General features: G+C 49.0%; 1 protein-coding gene across 8 annotated transcripts in view; it reads right to left on the reverse strand.

Moving 5' to 3' along the window:
• Positions 1 to 815: 815 nt before the first annotated feature.
• SERTAD2 (SERTA domain containing 2) overlaps positions 816 to 27,894 on the reverse strand; it is a 78,520-nt gene continuing 51,441 nt past the window's right edge. For 2 of the 8 annotated variants that reach the window (XM_040059205.2, XM_040059206.2), the window contains exons 2-3: positions 23,055 to 23,192; positions 816 to 6,296 (exon numbers count right to left, since the gene is read on the reverse strand). In XM_040059205.2, the coding sequence (XP_039915139.1) occupies positions 5,348 to 6,292 (945 nt within the window). In that variant the 5' untranslated portion in view covers positions 6,293 to 6,296; positions 23,055 to 23,192 and the 3' untranslated portion in view covers positions 816 to 5,347. Of the gene's footprint in view, positions 6,297 to 12,099; positions 15,188 to 15,338; positions 15,579 to 21,844; positions 22,049 to 22,247; positions 22,622 to 23,054; positions 23,193 to 27,894 lie in introns of those variants that run through there. The other 6 variants (XR_005699999.2, XM_040059208.2, XM_058419890.1 and 3 more) reach the window with 6 other exon arrangements.

Consider the following 27,894-nt stretch of genomic DNA (forward strand, 5'->3'; position numbering starts at 1 on the left):
CGGCTGCGCTTCACCCCTGCTTGCTGAGCAGACAGAAATTCAATCCCGGGGCCGCCTTTAATTCTCGCACTTCTCCTTTCTTCGCGTTTGTCGCGCCCCGCGTCCCCGCAGCCATTTGTCCCCGGGCGGCAGCTGGTGCGGGGCCCTGCGGGCGCTGCGCCGTAACGCGAGCCGGCACCTCGGGACGGGGAGCAACCCCGCTGCTTTTCCCGCTGGCTCCGGGCTCTCTGGAAATCCAAAATGGAGCAGCTGGTGCTCCCGTGGGTGTGGGAGGCCGGGCGAGGCGTGCGCAGGGGGTGACTCATGAGCCGAGCGCCGCGGCCGGGGCCGGCCCGGGGCGCTCCGGGGCCGCGCAGGCCGCCAAAGGCCGGAGCCAAAGGCAGGGGCGAGATCTCCCTCCTGGCTGCGCCTGGAAGCGAACACCAGGCACCGCGAGGAGGGCGCTGATAAATGCAGCGGTGGATTAAGGTATCAGATGTTTCCTGCTGGGATTTAATAGCCTGAAGGACAGTGCGTTCCGTGGGCAGGTCCCGCTCCGGCTCCGCTCCCACCTCGGCGGAGCCGAGCATCCCTCGGCACAGGGGAAGGGCCACCACGGGCACCTCTCTGTGCCGGGGAGCACAGAAGCCTCAGGGCAGGAAGAGGCCTCTCACAAAGCGATGTTTCTCTTGTTCTGTCAGGTGGAGCGGGGTCACACCGGGCTGTCCCTCCCCTGCCCCTTGCCTCCTCCCACCCCTCCTCCTGCAGCCCTCACACCGGGGTCTCGTCTTCCCCCTGGCCGCCCTCTTTCGTGGAGGGAAAGAACGAAGCCAGAATTTATTTTAATTGTTTATTGTATAATATAAAACTACAAAAGTAAGACTGCTCATTTCCATGTACATTTGTCCAATTGTATTTTTGATTACAGCCCATACCTACATGTGAATACAGTAATCTGGTTTCAGATGTCTGTAATATTGCATAGAAAAGGCACAGCTCTAAGGTCTGTGGGAGGGGAAGGGGAAATACAGCCTTTTTTTCTTTTTTTTTTCCATTTTTTTTCTTTTTTTTTCCTTTTTTTTTAATTTTTATTTATTTTTTTTTTTACAATAACAAGCCCTGTTCAAACAACCATGCACTGAACATGTCACACTATTTACACCTTTTCCAGAATCTTGGCCTTTGTAGGCAATAGTATGGAATACGCTCAGAACTAGATAGGAGTTGAGGTTGGGATTTTTTTTATCTGCAATTTGTGTTTTTAAAGAGGTTCCAGAACTTGCATTAGGCTTATTTTCAGAAAAAAGAAAAAAAAAAAGTGCTTAAAAAAAGAAGGAATTTATTTTAAAATGTTCAGTCTCATTAATTAATAGAATATTCAAAGCAACTTGCACAGAAGCAGGATACTGAAGCCTGACTGGGGGGGTTGAGGGGAGGAAAAAAAACCCAAAACAACAAAACCAAACCAAAAGAAACCCTGTAACAAGAACAAAAAGTTCAAAACACGCCAGAATGAATGAAACCATTTGTCAGACGAGGACCCATTGCGATTTACTCAATTTAACGGTCATAAAGTGTAAACTTCGGATTCAAAACCATCAGTTTAAAACGACCCAGGCTCTTACCACACACGCGGCGTCGAGGAAAAACCCAATTACCTTGCACAAGGTCCGAAATTTCTCCCGACAGTGATTGCTTCAGACGGCGGCGTTGCTCTCCCCAAGAGGGATCTTCCACTTCCTTGGCTCCCAGGTCCCGCCGGGCTCCGGAGAAGCTGCTCAGACACGGAGCCTGAGGGTCCCGCCCGCCTCCGAGCAAGGACGCGGCCCTGGGGCTGGAGGGAACATCCTGCCCCCTTCTGTGGGCGTCCAGGGGTTTCTGCTGGGCCTCGCATGCGCGGTTAAAAAAAATAAGTAAAAAAAAAAAAAAAAAGAAATCATCTTTTCTAAACCTTTCCCAGGCCTGCGCGATGGAGATGATTGCATTCGCTCCTGCCTTCAGTGGCAGATTCCAGTAGCGTGCCAAGGGAGGCCCCTCTCAAGAAGCCAGTGGGGGTAGGAGCCTGATTAGGACTAATTTTGAACGCAAACCTGTCCCTCCTCCATGCCTTTTTTTGCATATTTCAAACAACCAGACCCATGTTAGAAAAAGAGTGTAGGGAAGGAAAAAAATAATCCTGTGATCCATGCATATCGCGGCTGGAACTCAATTAATTCTCTCTGAATCTGGCTCCCATACCCTTTTTCATACAGATTTACATTCCTACAAGAGGATACATTCCTACCATACATTCTGTACATGTTACAATCCAGATGTTGTTAGCTTCACAATAAAATAAATATATTTACAGAAGAAGGAAAAAAAAAAAAAAGAATAAATAATTTAAGAAAAAAAAAAAATCACTTCAAATCCAAAGCTCTCTTATTCTGCTCCCATCTTGTCACTTCATTGCACGTTAATGTCAATCTCCATCCCTGGTGTAGGTCTCAGAGAAATTCCATGCGTGACTGCAGGGGGGAAAGCCACAGCTCAGCCCTTCCCACCCAGGCCCGCACCAGCCTTCCCAACCTTCTGCCGAGTCCCACAAATCAAGTAGGTTTTTGTCCTGTGGGATTCCTGTAGGGATTCAGCCACGGGACACGCGCTTCAGCACCGAGGAGCCACGGACACTGCCCAAAGTGGCAAAGTGGATTCAGAGCTCGGCTCCCGCTCTCCGGTACAAAAACCCCAGCTGACTCCCCTGAACAGCACGGGTCTCTGAGAGGGGCACCGATGGGAGCTTTTGCCTCGCAGGTGGTGCTCACGCAGGTGTAAACACTTAAAAAGCAGGCGGCTCCAGCGTCCTGCAAATCAATTTTTAACCCCGGTGAGGCAAGTGCCTACCAAGTTGCCGTGTGAGCCTGGTGCTGCTCCAGGTTTGTGCAGGATTGTGTTCCCTACTCGAGGCGTAGGGACAGAAAGGCTGTGGGTTCTCCTGCTGTGGAACAAGCTGGAGCTGCCCCCTTCCTCCCCACCCTCCCCTGGTCCCTAAAGCTACACTTGGTCAACGGTTCTCCCTTTGAAGCAGTAACTTCCTTTCTCTTTAGCCCGTGTAAATGACTGCAAATCCACCGGCGCCCCAGGGCTCCACGGAGTTCAGCTTGGGAAAAAGCCAGTGCCCCCCTCCTCTCCCAGCCCTGTCTCTCCCTGGAGGATGAAGTGGGAGCCAGAAGCGCCTTTCGCAGCTGTACGTGATGCATTTCATTCCCATTAGGAGTTCCTTCATTGCAAAAATGGATTTTGCTCTCATCCTGTGTCTGTGTGCATATCTGTGTTACTATCTATCTATATACTAATAAATATATATGGCCTGTTTTAAAGTGCCAATTTATAAAAAAAAAGCCGCCTCCTTCAAAGGCAGGCAAGACCCAATTTCGTCCATGACAAGAAGGGAGCAGAACTGACTGAATATTGCCAAATGACGTAAAACATAATTTAAAATTTCTTAAATAAATATAAAAGTTATTCCTAAAGAAGCCATAGGCATGTCGACAATACAGGTTGTAACCGGCACTCAACAACTAAAGTACCATTGGAAAACTAAAATGCCATAGCAACTTCAGCAATAGGCATGATACATTGCAAACAGTTTGTTGTTGTTGTTTTTTTTTTTCTTTTTTTTTTTTTTTCTTTTTAAATTAAATGTACACCACAACGAACTTAGGGAAAAAAAAAACAACAAAAAAAACAAAACCAAAAACGAAACCAGCTATTGGTGCAGTAAGAAGACTTCTCAGGTGTTCCGGGGGAAGGGACCATGCATAGAAAGCTGTGTCTGTATACTCCTTGTAAAACGGGTCTATAAAGTGTAAAGCAGGTAACACGGTTGATACAAGATCCCGACTCTGTACGAGATGCCAAGTGGTGTCGCACGACCGGCTCCAGTTTCGACGGCAACGGATATTGAAGCGAGTCCATCCAGTGCAGGTAGGAGATGAGCTTCACTGCGGGTAATACTGAAGCTGCCTTTTTTCAGCACTTAGCACAGTGAGGTGGGAGAGGGAAGGAGAAATGCTCCAAGAAAGGGCGAGCGGACGCTTCCAGCCCCGCTCTCTGCCCGCGCCCGTCGGTCGGGGCGACGCCGGGGGAGGCTCCGGGCGCCTCGCTGCCCCTGACGGCATTCCCGGGAGCTCCGGGTGAGGAGGTGCCGATCTCGGCCGGGTTAAGGCTCCGCGGGCGGGCGGGATGGGGGCCCGGCAAGGCTGGCGGGAGCTGCGGCCGGGGCAGCGCTCAGGGACCTCTCCGCCCGTCAAGTTCCACAACTGTTTCCTGCCAACTGCTTCACGTACGTGTTGGAAAAAAGGACATGGCTCTGAGTTTCGGGAATCACAGTAGTGCGCAGTGGGTACAGCAGGGAGCAAACACTTGTGAAACTCCGACAGAAGCAGCTCCCGGCCCTTTCTTAAAGCACTTTTTTTTGTTTGTTTGTTTGTTTGTTTGCATTCAGGGAAATCGACTGCAGGCTTATTTGATCCAATTTTCTCTTTGCACCATACACATATAAAACATTACAACTCTGTATAAAAGTACAAGTGGTTCTTGTACATCTGAATTATGCAGGAACTATGTGAGCAAATCCTATCAAAATAGCTATTTTTTTTTTTGTGTGTATAAACAGCATTTGTTTTTAGAAAAAACAATACCATAAACTGCAGAATCTGTACAAAAATATAAAATAAATTTGGGCAGCAGTTTCTAAACAGCCATGTAAATGCAACACTTAAAGAGGAGCAGGTTAATGCCTCCAAAAGGCTGAATTGCTAAAGTCAACCTATACAGGGCTAAAATGGTATTGAGATTACCTAAATAATAAAATTTTTTACCTCTTGCAATAAAACTTATAGAAAAAATAGACAAGTATGCACATGCAATTTACAGCTTTCCCCAACATAATCCTTGTGCTTAGCTTTTACCTTTTTTTTTTTCCTTTTTTTTTCTTTTTTTTTTTTTTTTTTTTTTCCTTTTTTTGTAATAACATAACATTGTCTACAATACATATTCTTTCCTATACCAGGATATTCGGTCTTCCTTGAGGAACCACTTTAAAAAAAATACATTAGAAGTGGTCATACATGGATGAAGGCACTCCAACTCTGCTCGAAGCAAAAACTAGTGTGATCCTTTTCTTTTCAAAAAAGGCAAGCAAGGATGCATGCACAGTGCTGTGAATCGGGGCTGGGAGGGACTATGGAAATACTACCAAGTGTATATACTGGTACTTAAAATTAAATTAAAAAAAAAAAAAAAAAAAAAACAAAAAAAAAAAACAAAAAACAAAACCAACCAACCAAAAAAAAAAAAAAAAAGTTGCTATATTTTCTTAATATTTTTAAGACCCAACAAGCACCTCCATGATGTGATCCAGTTCTGTGAGATCCATTTTGAAAGGCTGATTTGGAGTTACTGGTTGACTGCTGTACGGAGCGAGAGTTTTTAGGAGCTCGTCCGCCGAGACGGGAGCCATTTTTGAGGCGGCCCCCGTGGCGGACGTGCAGGGGTCAAAATCATACATGGACGTGTCAATGTCAGCGAACAGAATGTCATCCAGGGTCAAGTCTGTGAGGAAACCTGTGGAAGCCGTTATCTCAAAGTTGCCGGGCAGGGGGTCCATGAGTTTGGATTCGGCCGTTCTGCTCTCCGGGAGCCCCTCGGGCTTGTGAATGTCGGACTCGCTGGGCTGGGCTTTAGAGTCGTCGGCTGCCGACTCGGCTGCTACTGCCTCTGCGGAGGTAGGTGCTGGACAAAGCTCCTCGATTTCGTCCAAGGCTGAGGAGAAGCTGTCCTTTACTGGTTGGAGAGCAGGAGGTGGTGGCTTCGCGGGACCATCGTGCTGGACAGCCGGGGAAGTGCAAAAAGTGTCGTCCTCGAGCAAAGAGGCCGGGGTGAGGCAGGACTCCAGGGGCATAGTGCTTACCAGGTCGGCGGGGAGCAGGGGCGGCGAGGCCAGGTGGCTGAACGCCGGCTGCGCCTCGCGGAAGTTGTCGCTGAGAGGGTCGGCAGGCTGCGAAGCGGCCACAAACATGGGCCTCAAGCTGCCTTCTTGTTTGAGTTCTTCCTGGATTCGCCTCAACATGTTGTTAATTAAAACTGTCTTTTGCAAGCTTGGCTCGGTTAATGGCCTGTGGTTATAAAGTTTCATAAGGGAAATGTTGAAGATAGTCTGACGCTGTAAGGTGTAAGACACCTTAGAGGGACCGTCAGTGGGAGACACCACTTTGCCTTCCAACCCATCTTCATGCTCGTCAAACTTCCGCTTTCCTCCTTTCCCCAACATATATCTGCAAGGGAAGAGAGGAGACCGATGAAGGCAGCAAAGCAAGTGCACATCTGTCCCCATCAATAACTCGGCCTTGGCCCGCAGCAGCGTGACACCCTGACGCAGGGCTCTGGTCCATCCACGTTTAGGCATGGCCCTGCTGGTAAATCCCAAGGAGGAATTCAGACAGCACCTACAATACCCAAGATCTGGCATGCCTGGCAGCAAATTTCCCCTTCCTTACACTAAGCAAATACCTGTCCATGGGAGCACAAGCCACAGGCACCATACTGAACGTTCCCTTGCATTCCCTGACCCAGGCAGTGCTATGCCTGGGAATACAAATGTAAAGCACCGAGGTTCTCACAATGAATTTCCTCTTTTTATTCAAAAGTGTGTTCGCGGGGGAAGGGAAGTGAGGCTCAAGCAATTGTGTGTTTGAGAGAAACTTCCCCAGTGAAGTTGGGAGATGCAGCGCTCTGGTACACCAGGATATACACACATGGGTTTATTTAGCTGATCGCCTAAGGACTAAACTACCAGAGCAGGAAATGCAGTTATTATACTCAGAATTAGATAAATTACAGATGAAGAAGAAAATCTGTCAAGTCTTTTAGTCTAATCCCCAAGACCACTCTCTGCACTACGCTCTGCTGCCGGTCGGATGGCAGATTTTGAAGGAAATAAAGGGGATTTTACCAAAGTTGCCCCGCATTATAAATAATTCCTGAGCTAAGATTAAGTAGGGCAGTTTAGTCCCCAGTGCCACCTCTTCCAGGATGTTTCAGAGCACTTGGAAATGCTCCTCTACGCAGCACAGTCCCAACCTCATTTTGTCACCATTATTTTTGTGACACAAGGATTCCCCCCGCCCCAAACACAGAGGAACGAAGGAGTTGCTGTGCTGTGACAGCAGCACGACCTCATGTTATGCTCTCTCATTTTCCCAGGTAGAGTGGTGAGGTGCTGGAGCTCTAACCCACTCACTCTTTTAATATGCCCACAAGCAGCTCCCTCTTCATTCCTGCCTCCCTCCCTCTGTTTAACAAACTCTTCTGGCATGAAGAATTCTTCCTTGTTTAAAGAGAAAAGAAAAAGTGGAAGAGGCTTTCTAGCCACAGGTAACAGAAAGAAGTTACAACAGCCATGTAGATTTTTTCCCCAGACCTGACCCTTCTCACATTATGCAGCTATCATCTGGGAGGCAAAATTTCCCTTCCTTATTTGAGTACAATTCCCAATCCTCCCAGTGGGATTAGTGCCCGTAGAGCAACTGCAGAGTTTGATGGTCGCACACCGGTTCAGCAGACGGACAACGTCACCAAAAATGACTGACCAACATTTAGGAGCAAGGAGACCCTTGGGAAGCAGGAGAGGGGGCAAAAGAAGCCAGGATTTCAGCGCTACAAGAGCTTCAGAAAGCATTTGCTTGGGTGGCAAAACCGAAACCAGATCGGGTGAAGCGAGCCTCTTCTGTTTAAAAATAAATCCCAAATCCAGATAATTTTCTAGCATATTATGCAATTAAAAAAAAGAAAGGCGGGGCGAGGGAGAAGGCTGAGCAGAGCTGAGGAACAGGTAGGCTGCCATCCAAGCTCCTTGGCCAGCTACCAGCAATTCCTGCGCCTGGAATCTCGGGTGAACAAAAACCTCTGAAATTTAGCACTTCTGCCCAAGTCTGGTTTTTCTCTGCTCCCTAGTGTCGCTTCCATGGACTGCTCTGGAGCTGTGCACGTGGGTTTGGGGTGCGAGCGGGGGGCTTTGCTATTCCGGTGTTCACAGTAGACACATTTCCTTTCACTTCAGACAGACAAGAAAAGGGAGGATGGGGCTAGCAAGAATTAAAAACCCTGCCCAATTCCAGCACGTTTTTGAAGCAGCAAGGGGTCAGGAGGAGAGTTAGGAGTTTTTCATCCCTTCCTGCTATCTCCTCCCCCTGAAAAAAGACAGACTCTGTCCTAAAGACATACCAGTGCTCCTTCCACAATGCTCTATTTAAAGAAGACATTTTTAAATGGCTTGGGGACTAGAAGAGGTTGAAGTTTGTCAGCCTCTGCCAGGAATGTATAAAAACATTCACTGCACAAAGCAAACCTTTTCCCCCATGATAAAGAAAACAGCCCAGGCTCCGTTCCCTGTGCTCAGTTATCCATCATTGCCAGGTGACGCTGCCAAGCATTTCCAACAAACCCAACCGGAGCCCATTTCCACCCAAGACTGAGGCGCTGGTAGCAAGCACATTTTTAAAGCTGATCAGTGAGAACTATGGGATCATCACCGAGTAAATACTACGATAACCGCACTACGTCATTTTCCAGGAAGCTCGGAGACGATTCAAGATTTCCTGTACGTGTGACTGTCAAGCTTTCGCATCTCACTCGATCTTCTTCACGTAGCTTGATTCAGAGCTTGCCCTTTTAAAAGATAAAATAGATCTGGCAAGTCCGAATCTCACCTACTAGCTTTTCAGCACAACTTTCAGTTTTCTTTTTCCCCACTAATACTCTCTGAAGAGGGTTTAACCCCTAAAGTACCAAAGCAGGACGTCAGCCTAAGCGTGGGGGTTTTATTCCACCAAGGAGAGGGCTCAAACAAGCACTGCTAGACTCTTGGCTTTATAAAGTTTTATTTTATCCCCTTCTCCTGTGGCGTGCCAGTGGGGATTGTAAAGAATGTTTTCCTCCAGTTTCCATAAATCACTTCATTCATGCCAAGCGAAGCAAGGAGGTGGTATCTTTTTAGACCAACTGATAGAGTAGGTAAAACCAGACGTGCTTGGGGGCTTGCAAGCCTTCCTCTGGCTCTTCATAAAGGAATTTCATAGTTTCTGACCACCGAAGCTTAAGACAAGGTTGCCTGCTTGTTCTTTACAGTTCAAGCCACCTCTTCCCTCCTTCAACCAACCTGTCTCACGCCTGCATTAAAGGGATCTGTGCTGTATGTCTTAAGATACTGAATGACATAAAAAAATAATAAAAGGATGCTGTACAATACTGCTTACAATCTGAATCAGTTCTGTTCATCTCAAAAACTTTACTCCTAGCCTTCCCAGCCTTCCCCTCCTACTGGGAAAACAAAAACGCCAGACTTGAAAGATCAGCTTGACCAAAGATCGGTACAAGGTGAGACAAACCTGCACCATCCCGCGTGTCGAAAGAGAGTTGTCCAGCCAAGTCACACAGCTGTGACAAGGGCAGCCAGACAACCCCAACCCACCCAAATGCAGCAAAGGGTAACGTTCATGGAAGGTCTTTCACGCATCTATTTTGGCTGAGCAGCAGCCAGATGCATTTCTGCTGCATTTTCACCCGTTTGCTAAACATTATTTTGAGGCCGGGTGTTAAGAGTTGAGACTGGTCGTCACTTTGTTGTTGTTGTAATAAAGGATGTTGCAGGGTTTTGGTCTGCCAGTGAGTTTTCAATGTTTCTTGGGTACGTGGAACCAGAAAGCTGAAGAGAGAAAATGGAAAACCTGCCTCTTTCTGGGGAACGGGACGGGGGAAGTTACTTGGAGATCTTCCCCAATATTATCTACCAGTTGGCTCCAGCTCTGGAAGATCCAGAACCAAAAGCTAAACCATTGTTGCTGAGAAAGATTCTACTTGCTTTTTTGCCCATTTAGGGCGATTGCATGCGCCTCAGCGCCAGAGAAACCCTAGCATTTTTTGGGAGTTGTCTTTTCTTAATTGAAAAACAAAAGTAGTATATTTTTTTCCTCTCATTTGCGTGTCATTTAGCTTCCTTTTATTGGCTCTGCATGCTCTTCAGACAGAGCTGGAGAAAAAAAAAAAAAAATGCAGTTGGGGCTCAGTAGAAGAGATAATCAGCCTGGAGCGGATGGTTCTCTGGAGTCAACCCTCATCGATTAAACACAGAAGAGCTTGTGCAATGCCTGTGTCTCTGAGCCCACTTAGTGATGAATCCTTTGCTCTCTGGAGGACAGAGGTACGCGGAGATTGTGAGAGGAGCACTGTGGTGTTTATTGATTGTGCTTCGGACACTCCTTTTGGCATAGAAAAGCACCAGATACATAAAAAATGAGAGGAAAAGTGATTTTGCTCACCCAACAATAAAAATAACCTTTACTTTTAATTCCCAGAGACTTTGAACAATTAAGTTTAAAATACCTCTCAAGACTGAGGGCTCATCTTGGAAATCAATTCCACAGTCTACTAGGCCCTCCCTGCTCATCGAGACAGACAGGAAGAGGAAAAAAAGGAGGAACTGAACCCCAAGAGGAACAGCAGAAAAAGGTTTTTAAGAAGTCACATTTCCACGCACAGATTTACGCCACCCCCTCAGTCAGTCTAAAGGACTTATTAGCTTATTAGAGCTGGGGTTACTTTTAGAACAAACACCACGTTGCTCAAAAAGGCAAAAGCATCAAATCCCTGAGTCCACAGGCAACCATTTCCCTCCAGGCAGCCGAACACCGAAACACAGGTGTGAACCACAGGGGCTTGTGCAAGAAGAGGAGTTTAAAGCAGGACCAGCTCCCTTCTGAAATCTTAGGTAATTAAAACCACAGGGGGGGCAAAAAAGGAGACAGGAAGAAAACGGCAACTTGGGGGAATTCAAATAAAATGCTACTTCACACGTGTGCATGAAAAAACCCAACAAAACCCCACGACACAAAAGCTCCCCATGAGAGCCCCCCCCAAAGTGTAGTCAGAGAACTGAATTTGTACCCTTCATTCCCCTAAGTTTCACAAACCTCAGATGTGAGTGACCCCCACCGGGTTTTCTCGGAGAACCTATCCAGTGAATGACAGAAGCGTTCAGCATCACTTCTGGCACGTGAAATATAATTTTCCTCTCCTCCATCCTTCACTCTCCATCCTTGAGGGTTCCCTTGGTTGTGTCCTGGCCCAATGGTAGTCAATGGGTGTTTTGTTACTGACTTCAGCAGAATCAGGATTTGGCACAGATGGCCACAGGACCAAAATAAAAAGGCTTTTTATGCCAACTGCGTTCAACTGGCAATACAAGGGCCAGATCCTCTGGGCTAACAGAGGCGGGTTGAGGTGCTGAGAGCTATTTCAGTGCTGCTGGACCTGGCCTGAGGAACCACCTGAACTTGTAACCAAAGTATCTTTCCCCTAGAGCTAGGGAGGCAAACCAGTAAACCTCTCTCTCCCTGTCTCTGATCCCACATCCCCAAGGGCACAGCAGACAGAAAGAGTGGACACATCTATAGAAGACCCCTTGGGGCAGGACCATGGGCTCAGCCACTACAGAACAACACTCCTTGGCCTGCAGGATCCTGGCAAGGCACAGCAACCCTGCCCCAGCAGGTGGAAGCGCAGACATCTGGGAGCACTGGCACCCTCCTTCCATTCCAAGTTGCAAAGGAAAAGCAGAGGGGAAGGCCAGTATAAACCTGGCAGCCTCTCCCAGCCTCGCTCAAAACAAGGGGGAAAAGCTGAACAGCCCAGGTGTCCAGCTTTAACTCCAGGGCTGCAGCAAATAAGCAACACGGGCTTTCAGAGGCAACAGCCAGAGCTCGATGGAAATCACCCCTCCTTGGGGATTTCATCTGCTGACACCGGAGTGTTTAAAGCCTGGCACGGCAGCATCCCCGCGAGCGGGGACAGCCTGTTCCATGCAGAGCTGCACGGCCACGCTCCCTGTGCTGCAGCTGGCCTGCAGGGTGTGAACCGACCGGGATGGGAGGGGGGGTGTGGAGGGGAGGAGGGCTCTTTTTTTCCTTTTTTTTTTTTTTTTTTTTTTTTTTTTTTTTCCCCCACTAGGCAGCTTTCTCGGGATCTGATGCGCTTTTTACACGTTTACATGGTTTTTTTACATTACATGCTTTTTACAGTGTACTGCATTCATGTTGGCTGCCTGAAGAGGATTCCTGACAACGCTGCCTGGTAAGAATTGTGTCACATGTGACTTAGGAAACAAATCCCACAACCTTCGGAGAGAGGTGGAGGGAATGGAGCTGTGCAGGGGGTTTCTGTCCTCTCCAAAGCCAGCGCTCAAACATTCCGTATTTACAAGGTTTGTTTTCCCTGACACATTTTACATTAATTCTGGCTGCCTTTTTTTTTTTTTTTTTTTTTAAACTAAGTGAGTTTTAATAAGCACTTACAAAACTCTCCTTTAGAGTATATAAAAAAAATTGGCCTCCTGGGCAGCTCTCTGCTTCCAGAGAGTACAGGGGATTGTTTTAATGTTTGCAAGTCTTCACTGCAAGGCTGTCAGTGCCAGCAGTAAGTGGCAGGTATTTCTCACACGTATTTTACAGGGACCTGACTCTTCCCATCTCCTGTGGTGGATGGGCAAACCTCAGCTTTACAGCTGAAAACAGAGAAGCAAGTGAAGCTCCTCAGCACCCCGCTCCTGCATTTAGCAAGAAAGGCAGCTTCTCCTTCTCCAGAAACACAGCCTCAGCCCCTTGCTTTAGGCACTTCACACAGAGTGAAGACTGAGTGAAGAGCAGCTAGCAAGCTGACAGGGGCCTTTTCTCCCCTCCAGTTTAAATCAAAATAAGAAGGAAAACCATAGGGGGTGACTGTTAGAGGCTAATCTAAGCAGAATTTAGTTAGGGACTGTGCAAGGAAACCTCCGGCAAACGGGAGACAACAGAGGAAGCTCCGACTCTCATTTGAGAAGCACCTGAAGTTGTGCAGGTCTCACGGGGTTTGCCTTTGATACTCAGAGCCTGGAGTCCCCAGGTCCCCGAAGGAGTGTCCACGTTAATCAGAAAGTAAGGTGAAGCCTTCCCCAGCAAATAAGCAATGCAATTATAAAGCCAGTCAATAGCGTAACGCCAGCCAACGTGTTCCAGCGATATTTTGAAACTGTAATCTGATCCTACTGTTTCCATCCTCGTGCCTTGCCTGCTCTCCCTTGTTGCATACTGTACTATTTGAGGCCCAGAGGGCAAAGCAAGCTCTTGCTGTTTGTTCGTGATCAGAAACTGCATTTGGAGCGGGAGCTCTGCGCGCGCCGCCCACACCACTTTCTGGAGAGTTTCTTAAAACTTGCAGCCCGCCGAAGCCCTGCTAGAAGGATGTCTGCAAAACAGCCAAAAACACAAACTCCACTTCTGCCTTCGGTTCGCGGCTCCTTTCCACCGCGCTAAAAAAAGGCAAAGCGGCGGTCGAAGGCAATCTCTGACTCTGCAGTGTGTTGAGCCTTGCAGGAAACATATGCTTCTATTAAATTGGAAACAGTTTCTAATGCTGTCAGCTTGCTAAATGTTACATGTTCCCCTGGAAGAAGTGGAGCAGTTTTAATGTTTTTGACTAACTGCACGCATGCAAACGGGGTACGTCCGATAAAGCTGGAACGGGCTCCAATAAATACAGCTTAGAATAAATTACTGCCTCATTAAGTAATTGTTTGGAAAAAGGACAGCAGGTTTTCTAGATTATAGCCATGTTATTAAGGGTGTTTATAATATTAGGAATTCTATCAGGGTAGCAGAAGTTAATGCAAGTTTAAATCAGAGGAGCGCTTGTTAGCTTGTTAAAGCATTAAAGACTGCCCTGGCAGAACCAGAAGGTGGACAAGACCGCACAGGTTCTGAGCATGGAAAGCCAGCAAGGCACACTGCAAACCACTGTGAGGCTGAAGGCAAGAGCAAAAGCCCTGAGCAGCTCTGACAACTCCTCTTCAGTGCAAAGCAAGAGGGAGGGTATACCTGGGTAACACACCAGGGTGCAAAAACATTTAGTCAATATCCACGTACAGGGAGGCGGTTGTCTTTACTGTAGAAAAAAAAACAAAACAAACAAACAAAACCCAGAACAGGTTTGGATTGCTCAGAAGAACTAATTTGTGTTTCAAAGATCTCAAAGCCAAAATGTCAATCCTCACATGTTCTGCTTTGGACAGGACTTCCCATGTGCTTCCTTATAAAACAGTGCCCAGAAGATGCAAACAAGCCCCCAACCTGCCCTTTTTTGGTCTCGTCCTTAACTGGAAGCTTTAGGAATCACACTGCCTGTGATCGCCAACCCTGCCACAGCCCATCCCAGGCCTGGTGCAGACAGGGCTCTCTCTACTGACCACCAGCCACCTGCTTTGAGCCACATCAGGGTGGAGGAGTCCCACTAGCAGGAGATGCTTAGTTAGGGTTACCTTCGGAGGGGAGAGCGATTTTCCAGAAGATGGCAAAGCTGCCCTCGTTTCAGGTCACCTCTCTGCCAAATCTCCTTTACAGCCTTTCCCAGGATGGCTGCACACACAGTCTGCTCACAACAGTGCCCGAGCCACCACCAGGAGCCTCCTCCATGGGGTTCAGCTAGGCTGGGCTCTGTGCTTCAAAAAGCCACCCAAAAGAGCTGGGCTGAGGCTGTTCTGAAATTTGGGTTTCCATGTGGCAGTGTCGGGGAAGCAGCCAGGCCTGCCAAGTGTGAATTGAGTTCTGTCGTGCTGTGAACACATGGGCTCAGCACTCTGCTGAAGGACCAGGAGCTGCTTTGCACACCTGGGCATCAGCAGCAGGAAATCAGAGCTGCAGTAAAGCAAACCAGCCACAGCACCGAGCCAGATCCTCTGACTTTACTACGTGATTAGCTGATTATTCAGCACACTCTGCTCCTTGTCACCCAAAAAATACGCGAGGGCTCCTACACACAAGCCTCCCTGGGGATCAGCCAAGAAGCCCTTCCTGCTCCACACCGCTGTTTCTTCCCACAAGTGCAGCACTCGGGGCCCTCTTGCACAGAAGCAGGAGGTGCCGGTCCCACAGGCAGGACCACGACGCCACCAATTCCCGTGTCAGCTGGCAAGGAGCCACGCTGGAGCCGGAGCACGCAGCTCCACACCGGGAGAGCCAGAGCCATCTCCTCCAGAGGTGGAGAAGCAGCAATTAAGATGGCTGTGCACTGCTCCAGGGCCCAATTCAGCCAAGACTGCCTTCCATTCCTTCCCACTGCAGGCACCGGCGCGGCGCGAGCGCTGTCTGAAAAAAAAAGAGACACCTCGCTTGTAAAGGAAATTCAAAACAATCTGAAAGACCTAGAGCAGCTACCAGAAAGTGACACAGGCTGGGAAAAAACACACACACACACACACACACACACGCTCTCTTTTCACTGCTAAAAATTACATGCCTGTAATGACAAGATGCTACTGGTCAGGCTCCGAGGGAGAATGATGAAATAGCCAGGCCGGCTGCGCATCCCTCCTCCCCTGCACTGGCGCAGGGAACAATGGAATTACGGCAACGTCGTGTTGTATTGTACAAGACATCTCTGTTGGCACGCACGTGTCACGGGCTTGCCTGGTATTTTTAGTGTACGCAGGGACTCAGCGCTGCAGAGCCATCTCCGCCGGACCTGTGCAATTCCTGCAAAGGTTAATGAGAATGGTGCCTGCACCCACGAGAGACGAGACCCCTCCGTGGAGAGTAAGGGAGTTTTTCTCACCGATGCATAATTGGTTTTTTTTGTTCGAATCCTAGCGTAGCGTCTTTTCCCCAAAGATACCTTGTTTTTCCCCCTTGTCATGGACCTTTAATAAACACATGGGGGGGGAGGGAACCCCCACACTACTGAAAGAACTGAATGGTTTGCCAAAAAGTAGGTTATTGCTCTGAAAAGAGTGTTGAATAAATTATCACAGTCAAACCGAAAAGCAGGAGGGAAGAAGATGAGAAAGAGAAGAAAAAAAAAAACCAAACAACAAAATCCTCTGAAGAAATACATACTGCAAATGCACCATACGAATCCCAGCAATGACAAGTCAGTTTCTGGCCTGCAGATTTTATTTGCTAACCAGTTTCGCACGACTGAGAGTTAGGAGAAATGAAAGGTGTTTCCCTGGCATTTTTGAAAGTAGCTTAAACAGCACATGAGTTGTTTCTGACATTTGTGCTTAAATGAAATTAACGCAACCGTGCAAACAAATACATTCTATGGAAAAAAAAAAACCACTCACGCTGCAAGTTTCTCTCAAAGAGGTGAAAAAGTTGTTGGACATTTCTCTACCGCCAGTGAAAACAAAAATTTAAAAAAAAAAAAAAAAAGGTAGTTAAAATTTGACAGGAAAGTTTGCTCAGATGGTGTTAAAATGATGTTGGACAAGATGATAACTGCTGGCCTTTCAGTCCAGTGCACTGAAGCTCTTGCATTTGTTGGAATACAGCACATGTTTCCATGTCCTACAAAGGAGCCTTCTGAAAACTGATTAAAGGGAACTTTGGCCAGCCTTGAACTATTCTCAACCTGCAATAGTGATGAGTTAGAGACAAAAGAGATTCTATTTTTTGTGGAATTCTGCTTGATTTCACAAAAAAACATGCCACACCAAAGCAATGTTCTTCAAAACCCACGTCTCTTCTATGTGGAGTAATTTAAACATTTTCAGGTAAATCATTTAAACTTAGATGGAGACACCCTTTTAACAGCACATTTTGACAACATGCACATTAAGTCTGTATTTTGAAGCCTGTTTAGGACAAGTTAATTAATGCAGAACAAAGAAACTTAACCACAAATGAAGATTTTGGAAATCGGGAGCGGAAAACAGAGAAGGAGAACAACTCGGGAAACGGAACGTCCGAAACTTTATTTCATATTCAGTCGGGCACAACCCATTCACCTCACCCATGATGGTATGACACTGATTTTCCCCCCCAGTTCAAAGAAAAGTCCTCGTCCAAGCGTACACACATCACGTGTGTCCCCCTGCCAGCAAGGGGAAGCGGAGCAGCGACAGGAAGCTTGACACCGTGTGTCACACACGCAGAAAATATTCTCTCCCTTGTATTCATTCACGAGCTATTCGTGGAACGCTTTAGTTAGGGAAGGAAAGCGGAAGGGTTGTTTGGAAGAGTTTTACCCCGCTGTTCCCAAACAGATGGAAAAGGAAAGGGGGTGAGGCGGAGCAGGGTAACCCAAACAGGTTATTGGAGCCCAGCATGGAAGTACCCTGGACAAAATCCCCCGCAGGCTCCTAAAGCCTAAGGCAGTGCACCGACACAGGGCCAGGAGCAGGCACGAGACCCGACACACAGCAAATCGGGCCGTGCCAAAAGTGCTGCAATAAGAGCGGCTCGTCTCGCACGAGGCCCACAGAGCAGCGAGACAGCGAAACGCCACCGCCGCCGTCCAAAGCAAAGACGCTGTGGTTTGCGCACAAACGCTATGCTCTCCTATCTTGATGGAATGCACGCTTGAATTAAACATGCAAATGATATGCACGCACGTGGACGTGGACCTAGGGAAAGGCTTTTTGTTTTTTTTTCCAAGGGAGAAGGAGAGCCCGGCAAAAAAAGACGTGAAAAAGTAAAGTGTGCGGAGGCACCGGAAGATGACGATGATGTATTTCTGAATTAGGATTTAAAACTTCATTTTGCAGCTACCTGAAGTTAAGACAAAGCTGCCTTTAGGCATCTCAAACTAGTCAGACCTGCTGCAGCAGTTGCACAGTCTGCTTCAAATATGCCCTCCACGCTCCTTTCAACCTCCACCCCAACATATATCCGCATAGTTTGCCTCCAATCAAGGGTGGTTCTTGCTCTAGAGCAGTTCACTCAACCTTATTGCCTGCCTGGCATGACAGGAGGGGGTTTTTAAGACTAATGTCACAGGCTACTATAAGAAACTGTATGAAAACAGACAATATTTGTCACGTTTCCATTGAAGGGGGGTGTGTGTGCGTGTGGTCCGAACAGTACAAGGGTTTCTGGGGTGGGGTGGAAAATCTGGGATCAAGAAAACAGTTTTGATTGTTACATCTGAGGAAGTATTAGGGCAAGTTTAGCTCTTTCCACCAGTTCAGGGCTCCTTGAAAAAGGGAACTTCTTTTTTCTGCTACTTCTATATACTGCTTGGTTTTCAAAATAACATTAAAAGAAAACAGCCCACACTTGAACTCTTTCTGTATTCTACTACATTAAGAATTCCATTTTTATTCTAACTTCACTGGAAACAAACTGTCAGTTGAAATGCAACACACCTTACTGGTGTGAAAGCAGAGTAAACAGGTTCTGGCTCCTAATAATTACACAGACTGAGACTCATGTCATCCAATGCCACTTAAAACTCGATTCCAGAGTGATATTAAGGAGAAATTTGTCTTTAAAACCACTGGTACTCAAAACACTGATCACGTTATACAGGTTGGGAACTTCTGACGCTCTGTGGCAACACCTCTGATTTTCTGTACCAAGGCTGAGGAGGGTACCAAGCTTGGCCCCTCATTTGAAGAACAGTGGTCTGACCTCGCCTAATGCCCGGTTTTAATTTCCCTGCAGCAGCCTGAATCCGGTGTCACTCTGATGTGGCAGTGGCTGCTGTCTCACCTGAGCTAGATGAGCCTCCACCCTCAAAGAAGGGACACGTGAAAACCAAAAACTTGCTCTCTGGTGACTTGACAGTTTCTTCAGCCCTCTCAAGCCTTCCCAGCTCCTAGTCACAGCCTAAAGCCCTTTCTGAAGGGCAATGAGGCTGCACCCAATGCCCCTGGAGACTGCCCCAACTTTCCCTTGGAAATGCCCCTCGACTCGGGTCTTCCCCACCCCGAAAATCCCCTTTGTGCCGGAGGAATGTCCCAGGCAGCACTTCACAGCTCCTCCTGGCCGCTTGGCGATGACACCCAGCATCTGACACCATCACCAGGAGCCACGGCTGAGGCAAACACACAGCTCAATACCCGCACAGCCAGGAGACAGGGCAGGGACCCTGCTGGGACACACACCGGCCTGTTTCTCCCACTAAACCTCTGCTGTCCCCCCAGCCACACGTTTGCTTTGGAGCTCAGTTTGGGCTTCACTTCAGCACACCCAAGAGCAAGGTTAGCGCAGCATTTACGGGCCTTGCCTTCCCCACTCGTGCTGGACAGCCAAGCATTGTTATCTTGTTTTTGTTATAGTGTTTGCACTGGTAATGCTGAACAAACCTGAAGCCTCCACTACAGCAAACACAAAAATTGACTCTGTTTATGGAAGAATAGAAGAAGTAACGCGTGCTGAGAGTCTCTCTCAGTTTAGAGAAAAACAGGCACCTCTTCACGACAGCAGTTTCTCTGACTGATGAAAGTTCAGGAATCCAAAGAAGTGGCAGAAAACACGCAATTAGATACCCCTGAAGAAACCGAGCGCCGTGCTCAGATTGGCAAATTTCATCTTCCACAAACCATTAATTAGCAAAAGATTCATCAAGACTAAAGATCTGTGCTTAGTGCCAACCTGCTTACTCTGAAGCTGGACCTTGCTCTCTCCCTTGAAACACTCCTGATCTTTGGACTTGGTAACTGAAAGCTGCTATTTCTGGCACTGATTCGTGTGCGTGTTAAGGAACCACTGCAACTGGAGCCGTCTCCTTGTGAGCCACCAAAGAGCTGAGTTAAAAGAAGGTGTCTCTCTCTTGCTACCTGGCCCTTATAAGAAGTAGATCACCAGAAGACTACTCGCATTTTCAAAGTACTGCATCCTCCTTGTTTGACAGATTACACTTTAAGATGTTACATAAAAGCAAAACCAGTCACAAATGCTTTGGATCACCTGTCTAGTGTTAGCACTGCCAGAGATGAACTGTGCCAGGAGTGCTTTACATCAGTGTGAAAAAAGTCAAGAGTTCCTAAAAAAAAAGTTTTCCCAATGAAATGTTTATTGAAAAACTAAAAGCGGCTTGTGTGAATGATGGCAAAATCTTTCCAATTAGATGTTGCATAAAATCTGGTGTACTTCATGGAAACTAAAAAAAAAAATAAATTTCAAATATGAAGTTTGAGTGTTTCCTTGCTATTAGGACATATCTCAAAGTCCTTGATGCCTCTCAGGCAGACAGTTTGAGCGCTTGGTATATTTATGTTATTATTTCCCCTGCGAAACTCTTCATTTCATCTTTCCCATTAAAAAGAGCAGGTGTATAAAGGAACACAATTACAACTCTTAATAAATCAGCACCTACAGATGTATTCAATGTTCTTTAAGACTGCTTCATCTACAGACAAAACCCGAAGGACCTATGGCTATCAAGTTTCTTTTTGTTTGTTTTCAATCAGCTTCAGAGAAAAAGAAATCAGCTTGACATGAAAATCAAAGTGCTTTAATATGCACAAAGTCTAGCTTCGTTCCTCAGCAGTCCAATCCAGTTCCTGCAGAAAAGGAGTGGGTGGTTGCTGCTTCCAACTTAAATGGAAGCAGGATCGGTCACGAGAGGAGGAATATCTAGAGCTGTTACATTGGATGCTGCAATACTTGCCTGAACAATGGAAGTATTCCGAAGGACAAGCTCTTGGATACCTGTCCAGCAGCACAAACTCCTAATCCTCCTCCTATCTCTACCACCACCACTACTGGTTCAGTATGTTAAATCAGAGCCCAAAGATGCCATCCTATTACGTCAAAATGCCAGAAAGGGCTACTTTCAATTTCCCCTGCTCAATCACTCGGCTAATTTCTACAGCAATCATTTTAAAGAAAGCACAATTCATTTTTACCGTTTGTTTTACCATGTGAAAGCTTCCTGTGCCCTTAGATGCAAACTGAGGCGCCCCTCTCGATTTTGCACCCTGTGACAAGTCCGTAAGACACGGGAACCTTCACTTGTGCAGATGCACGCCTAAAATCAGCAGAATCAAAAGAGGTAGGAAACGTTGCTTGAACTGACACACACAGCAAGTCTTCACTCATTTGAGAGACACAAGCATAATAACAACACCGGTGTTGGGGCGGCCGAGCCCTCTCCCACCGTAGTCCGAGCAATAGTTGCGTTCTGGAGCGGCCAAATCCAGCACCCAGTGATGGCAGCGAGAGTCACCCCGATGACTGCACCAGATGAAAAAAAGCCTGGATTTCCCTGCTCCCGAGAGCCTCGGCTCTGTCTGAGCACACGCCGCCACACGCAACAGCTCTGGCGTGCTGCACTGAAGTTCGGGTAAAGAAGCTGACAGCCTCCCACCCCACCCCCCGGATGGAGATAAAATGGGCAGATTCGCTTTATTTTACACCCGCAGCTGCCCCGCAGCTGGAAACCAGCCACCGAGGGGCCCACTGGACAGCACACCAGCCCCTCCATAGAAGCCGAAGTGGCCCTGGGTTTTCCAGCTGTGCTTCGCAAAACGCGAGAAATGACAGCAGGTAACTGTACTCCTATTTTCACGCTTAGGAAGAACTTATTTTTTTTCCCAGCTCCTGATGTGAGCAAAGCAGCCAACGCTCTAAATCAAAGTGGCACCGCGAAAGCTTTTTTTTTTTTTTTTTCCTTCCCAAGCGCTCATCCACCCCGAAGAAAATCCTAATAAATCCACATTTTTTGCCGCCGCTTCCAAAAGATGAACCGCCTTACTCCCAAAATCCATCCCACCCCCCCCCCGCCTGGCGGTGCTCCCAAGGAAGACCCATGCGCGCTATTGCTCAGGGAAAAATCCTAATCCCCTGCCCTAACACCAACCCCTGAAAAGGGCCAGGCAGCGGGGCCAGCCGGGTCGTGCCCAGCCATATGTCAGCTTCGCTACAGCCCAGTGAAAGTCTCCCCCAGGCCCTTTTAGCTCTCCCGGCACTACGGCGCGCACTTTTCGGGGTTCCCTGAAGGCTCTCTGCCGGGAGAAGGGAGCCAGGCTGCAGCCGCCGGCTCCAGGGGCTCCCCGGAGCACACGCCAACTTACCCCGGTGGCGCGGCTCTCTCTCCTGGCGTCGGAGGGAGCCCGGCTCCGGAGAGCGCTACCGGCGCCGGCAAAGCCAAAAAAATAAAAGTATATCCCGGCTACCCGCAGCACCTGCTTCGGGCTCGGGATCCCCCCCGCATCGGCGGGGGAGGGGGCGTATTTTAAGGTCAACTCCGCCGCTCTCCCTCCTCTGCTCATCTCGGCACGAACCCCGCCCCCCCCCCCCGCCACCGCCGGAGGAGAGGGGGAGGATCCCCGCCTCGGGCTCCTCTGCCCGGGCACCAATTTAAAGGTAGAGATAAAACAAGATGACTCGCAAAGCCAGAGGGGGTGGGGGGCTGTCGCCGCCCTCTGTAGCCCCCCCGCCCCGTCCCGATGCCCGCGGCCCCCCAGCCCCACTCACCACATGCAGCTCCACCTGAGAACTAAAGCATGGAGAGGGGGAGGTCGGAAACTCTCGCCCTAGAGCAGCTCCATATGTCGCTCCTCGCCGCGCCGCTCCGGGGAGGGGCCGGGTGGGATGCGGAGGAGGAGGAAAGGAGGAGGAGGAGGAGGAAGAGAGGAGGAGGAGGAGGAGGCAGGAGCAGGCGGCGTGAGGATTTAAGCCTCCGCTCTGCCCCGGCGGCTGCGATCACGCAGCATTATACAATGGAGGAGGAGGAGAGGAAGGAGGAGAAGGAGGAGGCACCGCCAGCCCCGGCTCCCAGCACTTGCCGCCAGCACTGACGACAGGGGCGGCTCCGGCGAGCTCCTCACCCTCCGGCCCGCGTCAAAGCTCCGCCTCGGCCCCGGCCTTCCTCCCCCGCCCCCCCCAACCCCCGCGGCTGCTGCTGCCGCTCCTGCTCCTCCTCCTCTCCTCTCCTCCTCCTCCTCCTCTCCTCCTCCCCCGCTCCGGCTCCCCGCGCTGCCCACGCGTGCCCCGGCCCCCGCAGCCCCCGCGGCTTCCCCGGGGAAGCCGGGCCGGCACAAAGACGGGTGCCAGAGCGCCCCGACCGCAAATATGACAAGTATCCCTGCTATCCGCTGGCGGGGACCCGGCCGGGGCACGGGGCTCTGAGAGCCCTGCTCCCCGCGCGGATCGTCCCGGTACCACCCCCAAATCCCCGCACCTCCGCTCAGCCCCCGGGCCGGTGAAGCACAGAGGGGACGAGGGGGGTGATGTGGAGAGAGCCCGGAGCGCTGCCGGCCGCTCCCCGGCCCGGCACCTCACCTGGGAGCCGAGGGAGGCGGCGGCCCCCGTCCGTGGAATCCTCGCCGCTAATTCGGGCTGCGCGGGTACCACCGAAGCACAAGAAACGAGGCCAAAGCGGGATGTTCCTGGAGGGAAGCGCTGGGCACCAGGCGCTGTCTGGAAAGAAGATGATTCTTTTTTAAGTCACCTCAATGATTGTGTTTCGGAAGGGGCTGTAATCCCAGCCGGCGCTGTTTAAAGGCGATTCGAACGCCTTACAGTATTGGCCGCAGCCCCAGCAGGCATCTCGGATCGTTCCGGCCTTTCATGTTCCACTAAACCGGTTGTACTTCGGGACAATAAAGCTTTAAGACCCATTATAAAGGCGATTATTAGTCATTAATACCACGACTCGTTTAGGTATTATGCTCAGAACGGTCTGTAACGATTTGTGATCAATCAAGATGATGGTCTTGCTAGAAACTAAGTTTCATTTTCAGTTAGAAAAACCCAAAAGGAAAAGAAGGGTACTTTTAGAAGAAAGGTTTCCTTATCCTGAAAACTGTATCTGACAAAAATCCACAAAGGAAAAACAATTAAAATAGTGAATCTGCCGAAACAAAAGGAGACTGACCGCTGCTTTTACGGATTCTTAAAATTAGTTGAAAAGGTCCCATTTAATTGATGTTTAAACACCAGGACTGGCACTTGAGCACTCTGCTGAACTCACTAAAAAGGAAGGAAAGGGCATCAGATTTAAAAACTCTTTTATTTTGCCTGTTTGGAGGTCTCAGCACACCTTTCCCTTTCCATCCACGCTACCGTCCTCTCTCAGCCCGTATCTGTGGCACAGAGTTAGCCCTAAACCAATCTGCAAAGCAATTCACGAACCCTTTACTGGATTTTGACGAGTGATTTGCGAATTGCCCAGGAGCTGGCAAACATTAAAACCAGAATCTCCCTGGCTGGATCCTTTCCAGCAGCAAGGCGCTGAAATTTGGTCCCTCTGCCCTGGGGAAACACGTCTCTCCCTGAAATTACCAGCGCCACAATAAAATCCCTAAATAAAATGGAAAAGCTGCATTTTCTTTAAAGGCCTGAGCGATACCTGTTCAGCGGGCTTCTCCCTACTCAAAAAGCTGCACAGAACATCTGTAACACTTTGCACACTGTTGGCTGGGTTGTTTTATGTTTTTTGGTTGTTTGGGGTTTTTTTGGGGGGGGGGGGGGGTGGGGTTTTTTTGGGGGGGGGGCCGTGGTTTTTTGGTTTTTTTTTTTTTTTTGCATGCCAGATTCACTGAATTTCGGGGCCCCCATTCCTCCCTCCTTTACACCAGATTTGTAAGGCAGCGGGATCTGGCCTTGCGCAACCACGCCGTGGATGCGCCCGGCTGAGCAGAGCCTGCCTTCCGGAGCTCAAAGTCCGCAGCAGGTTTACAGTCCCCGTGCCTGGGTGCGTGCACGCTATCACCGGCACCAGAGGCAGAACCACAAACATTTGCTAAATAAGCAGCTGGGCTCCGGCCCGATACGCACAGCCCTGATCTTGCCTCGGCAGTAAAAAGCCCGAGCCCGTGTCACTCGGGTTTTTAAACGCTTCTGACTCCGCTCGGTTGCTCCAATTTTACACCAGCGCAAGAAAAGCTCGCCGCCCCTTCTGTTTCCTACTGTAACTCTCCCGAGTCTTTCTTGGCAGCAGTTTATAGTCACGCCGTAACTCGGATTGCGCCTCTGAGCACGGCCGGTACAACCTGCATCCACGCTCAGAAGCGCTCCCAGCTGAGCAGAGGTCACGATCCGAATCGATACGGACCGAGCTCCCTCCTGCGCGGCACCGGCTCCGGCGTGGCGGGACGAGGTTGGGCTACACCGGGAGAATAATCCCGCTGCTGGCTGCTCCTCACGTGGCCTCGCACCTGACTGAGCGAGACCTTTCCGGCCAAGAAACTCCGCTCTGGAGCAGAGGGACCAGAAGGTGTCCGCGAGACCCGAACGCGGTTTTCCCGAACGCGGCAGTCAGCGGGGAGAAGCGGCCTGCAACGGAGCCACAGAACGCTGTGCTAGGGAAGCGTGTCGGCAGAGCTTTCCAGAGCCTGCAGCGGCGCGAAGGGGGGGAAAAGTCTGAGCGTCTGCAGGGAGGAGCCGCCCAAAACGCATCCCGTTTCAGAACCGCGCACGCACGGGCTTCCCAAGGGAGCAGCGGCGCGGGTTTAGCTGTGCAGTCGTAGCCTTGACACGAGCTGCTCGCATGCGGAGATGACACAGTGAAAGAGAAGGAGCTGAGCTGCGTCTTTCTGCAGCAGCACCGACCTGACGTGGGCTACAGGCGTCGCCTGAGTGCAGCCCTGTCTTTGAGCAAGGATGGGCAAAGACACGAAAATCATCCCAAACCCCACCCCTGCGCTGAAGATAAATAAATGGACAAGGTAATAAGTGAGCAAACGGAACTCAAAGATTGGGACGAGGGAAACAGACGCTGGACTTCATGAATCAGTTCATTAGGAACACTACAGACTGCCAGGTAATCTGCCCATCAACACGTGAGCTAATTAGGAAAGAGCGGCAAAGTTTGGTGCGCTGGAACGTTGGCTTCCCTTGCATTTTTAAAAATGGAGGGAGTGAACTGCTTCCTATGCTTCTAATTGCATCCCTGGCCTTTTCCTTTCTGATTGCAGTACATATGAATACTAGGAGATTTCATCAGGTAATTGCTCGACACAACTTCATTTTCTGCCTGGATGTCTTCGCTTTGGTGCATGCAGGAGCTGGCAGGCAAACACCTAATACTGCCCCCCCAGAGCAGACAGCTTTTTGCAAATAAAGACCCCCCCAGCACTGGTAACTTGGGAAAAGCTAAACAAAGGGCCTGCCTACAGCCAGAGCTGCTCGTTCCACTCCAGCAGCGCTCCTCACCGAGCAGCAAGGCTCTCCTGGGTAAGGGGAAAGCACACTGCAAGCAAAGGCACGATTAAACACCGCTCACACCTCGTGCCGTCTCTGCTCAGGCTCAGCACTGACCTCCCAGAGTAGGGCCCTTCTCGTGTGAGGCTCAGCCACAAATAAAAACAAGTTCCTCAGTAAAAAAACCCGGGGTGCTGCATTGCTGCAGTCTGCACCTGTAAACGAGCAGGGAGGGAACTGCACCTGGGAGCTGGGCTGCTTTCCTTGGGATTTCAATGGCTTTTTCTTCTTTTTTTGCTCTCCCACTCTAACAAGGCTGTCCCACGTGTCCCAAAGCATAGGAGTCCGTAAAAACCAAAGGAAGGAATGCTCCACCCATTCTCACTCGTTTTAGCTCTTCCCCCCACCCCCCCCCCCTTAATTTTTCTGCTTTAGTTCATATTTTTCTCCTTTAATGTTTTTGTGGCAGTAGGAGAAACACCGTTCCCTAGAATGCATAATATGCTTAATTATCATTCTCGGTTAGTTCTCTAGGAAAAGGAAAAAAAAAAAAAAAAAGAACCCTACAGGAGAAATCAGTTTAATTAATGAGTATGACCAAACGCAGCCTTAGTTGTAATGCAGCATCATATATTATATGTCCAGTTGGGCAGTTGATCTTCTTTGGGTAAAATGAACAGCAACGCAAAAAACCGAGGGAGCTCATGAATCAATATTCTGAGTGCAACTAACCCCTTTTGTACAGTTAATTCTGAGCTTCCTACAGGTTTTGATGACAACGTCGCTTCCCAAATACTGCTTTTGGCTTTGGTAACGCAGGATCAGGCCTGTTCAGTCTAGCAATAGGAAGCTACCGCTTGGCAGTACCAAGGGTTGTGCCACATGGTAAATTTGTTAAGTAATTAAGGGCAAAAAAGCCAACCCTTAACTCCAGGATAGCTCTCAAATAGCCCTACCAAATAAAAATCCCCGGTGTGTGCCAATGACAGGGGTAGCAAGGTTTTTTCATCTAGATCGGTGATTTAGATGCTTTTCAGAAGGGCTGCTCTTCACATACTAAATTATTAAGGAAATATTATGGAACAGGATTATCAGGAAAGAAAAAAAAAAAAAAAGGGAAAAAAAAAGGCAGCGTGCATTAGCTGGCTTAGTCAGAGGAGGTTTTGCTGCATTCCTCATGCACGGAGATGACTCCCTCCCTCTGTAATTCCCTGTGCACTCCCAGTCCTCTGGAGACTGATGGTGTGCATCATCCTTGCTCCAGCTGAAAGGCTGTCCTCTGCCAGAGGTTTGTTGCTGTACACCTCCTCACATCTTTCTGCCTTTTTTATAAAAACCCGTGTTCCTTTCCAAACCCCATTCATCCCCTGCAAGATGTTCCTCATTGCTGGCCCAGGCCGGAGTGTTCACTCTGGCACTGCTTGTACGGCACACAGGCTCCTAAAACAGCCTCCCCTCTTCCAATCCTGCTTCTTGTGACACAGGGAATTGTGCTCTGCACTGAGCTGAGTTTTAGACAATTTCAGGCTGCTTTTCTTTCCCTTTCAACGCTCACTCTGCAGCATCTCTCAAAAGCACAAGTCATTCTTGTCTGGAATACTTGGTCACTTTTTTGAAGAGAGGCTACGCTGATGTCCTGATACTCCTCTCATACCAGGGCCAGTGGATCAAGAGGTGGGGGAAAAAAAAAAAAAAATTTGCAGAAAAAACCAAAGCCTCTGTTTTCGAGCTGAGGAGAGAATACTTCTAATCAAGAAAAAACCACAGAAACGGTGGGGGAAAATAGAGAGATGGCCATTCTTCAGGCCTAATTAACCACTGGTGTAAACAGATGTCGCTGCAATCAAGCCAGAAGACTTCGGGCCACCCACCGGCCTTGAGCACAAACCCAACACGAGCCTGAAAACCTTAACAACGTGGGGCTGTCAAACATGCAAGCCACACACGCTTCAGCACAGAGGTCACCAGTACGTCCCCT

Source organism: Hirundo rustica, chromosome 3, assembly GCF_015227805.2.
Source record: "Hirundo rustica isolate bHirRus1 chromosome 3, bHirRus1.pri.v3, whole genome shotgun sequence".
NCBI classification, from domain to species: Eukaryota; Metazoa; Chordata; class Aves; order Passeriformes; family Hirundinidae; genus Hirundo; species Hirundo rustica.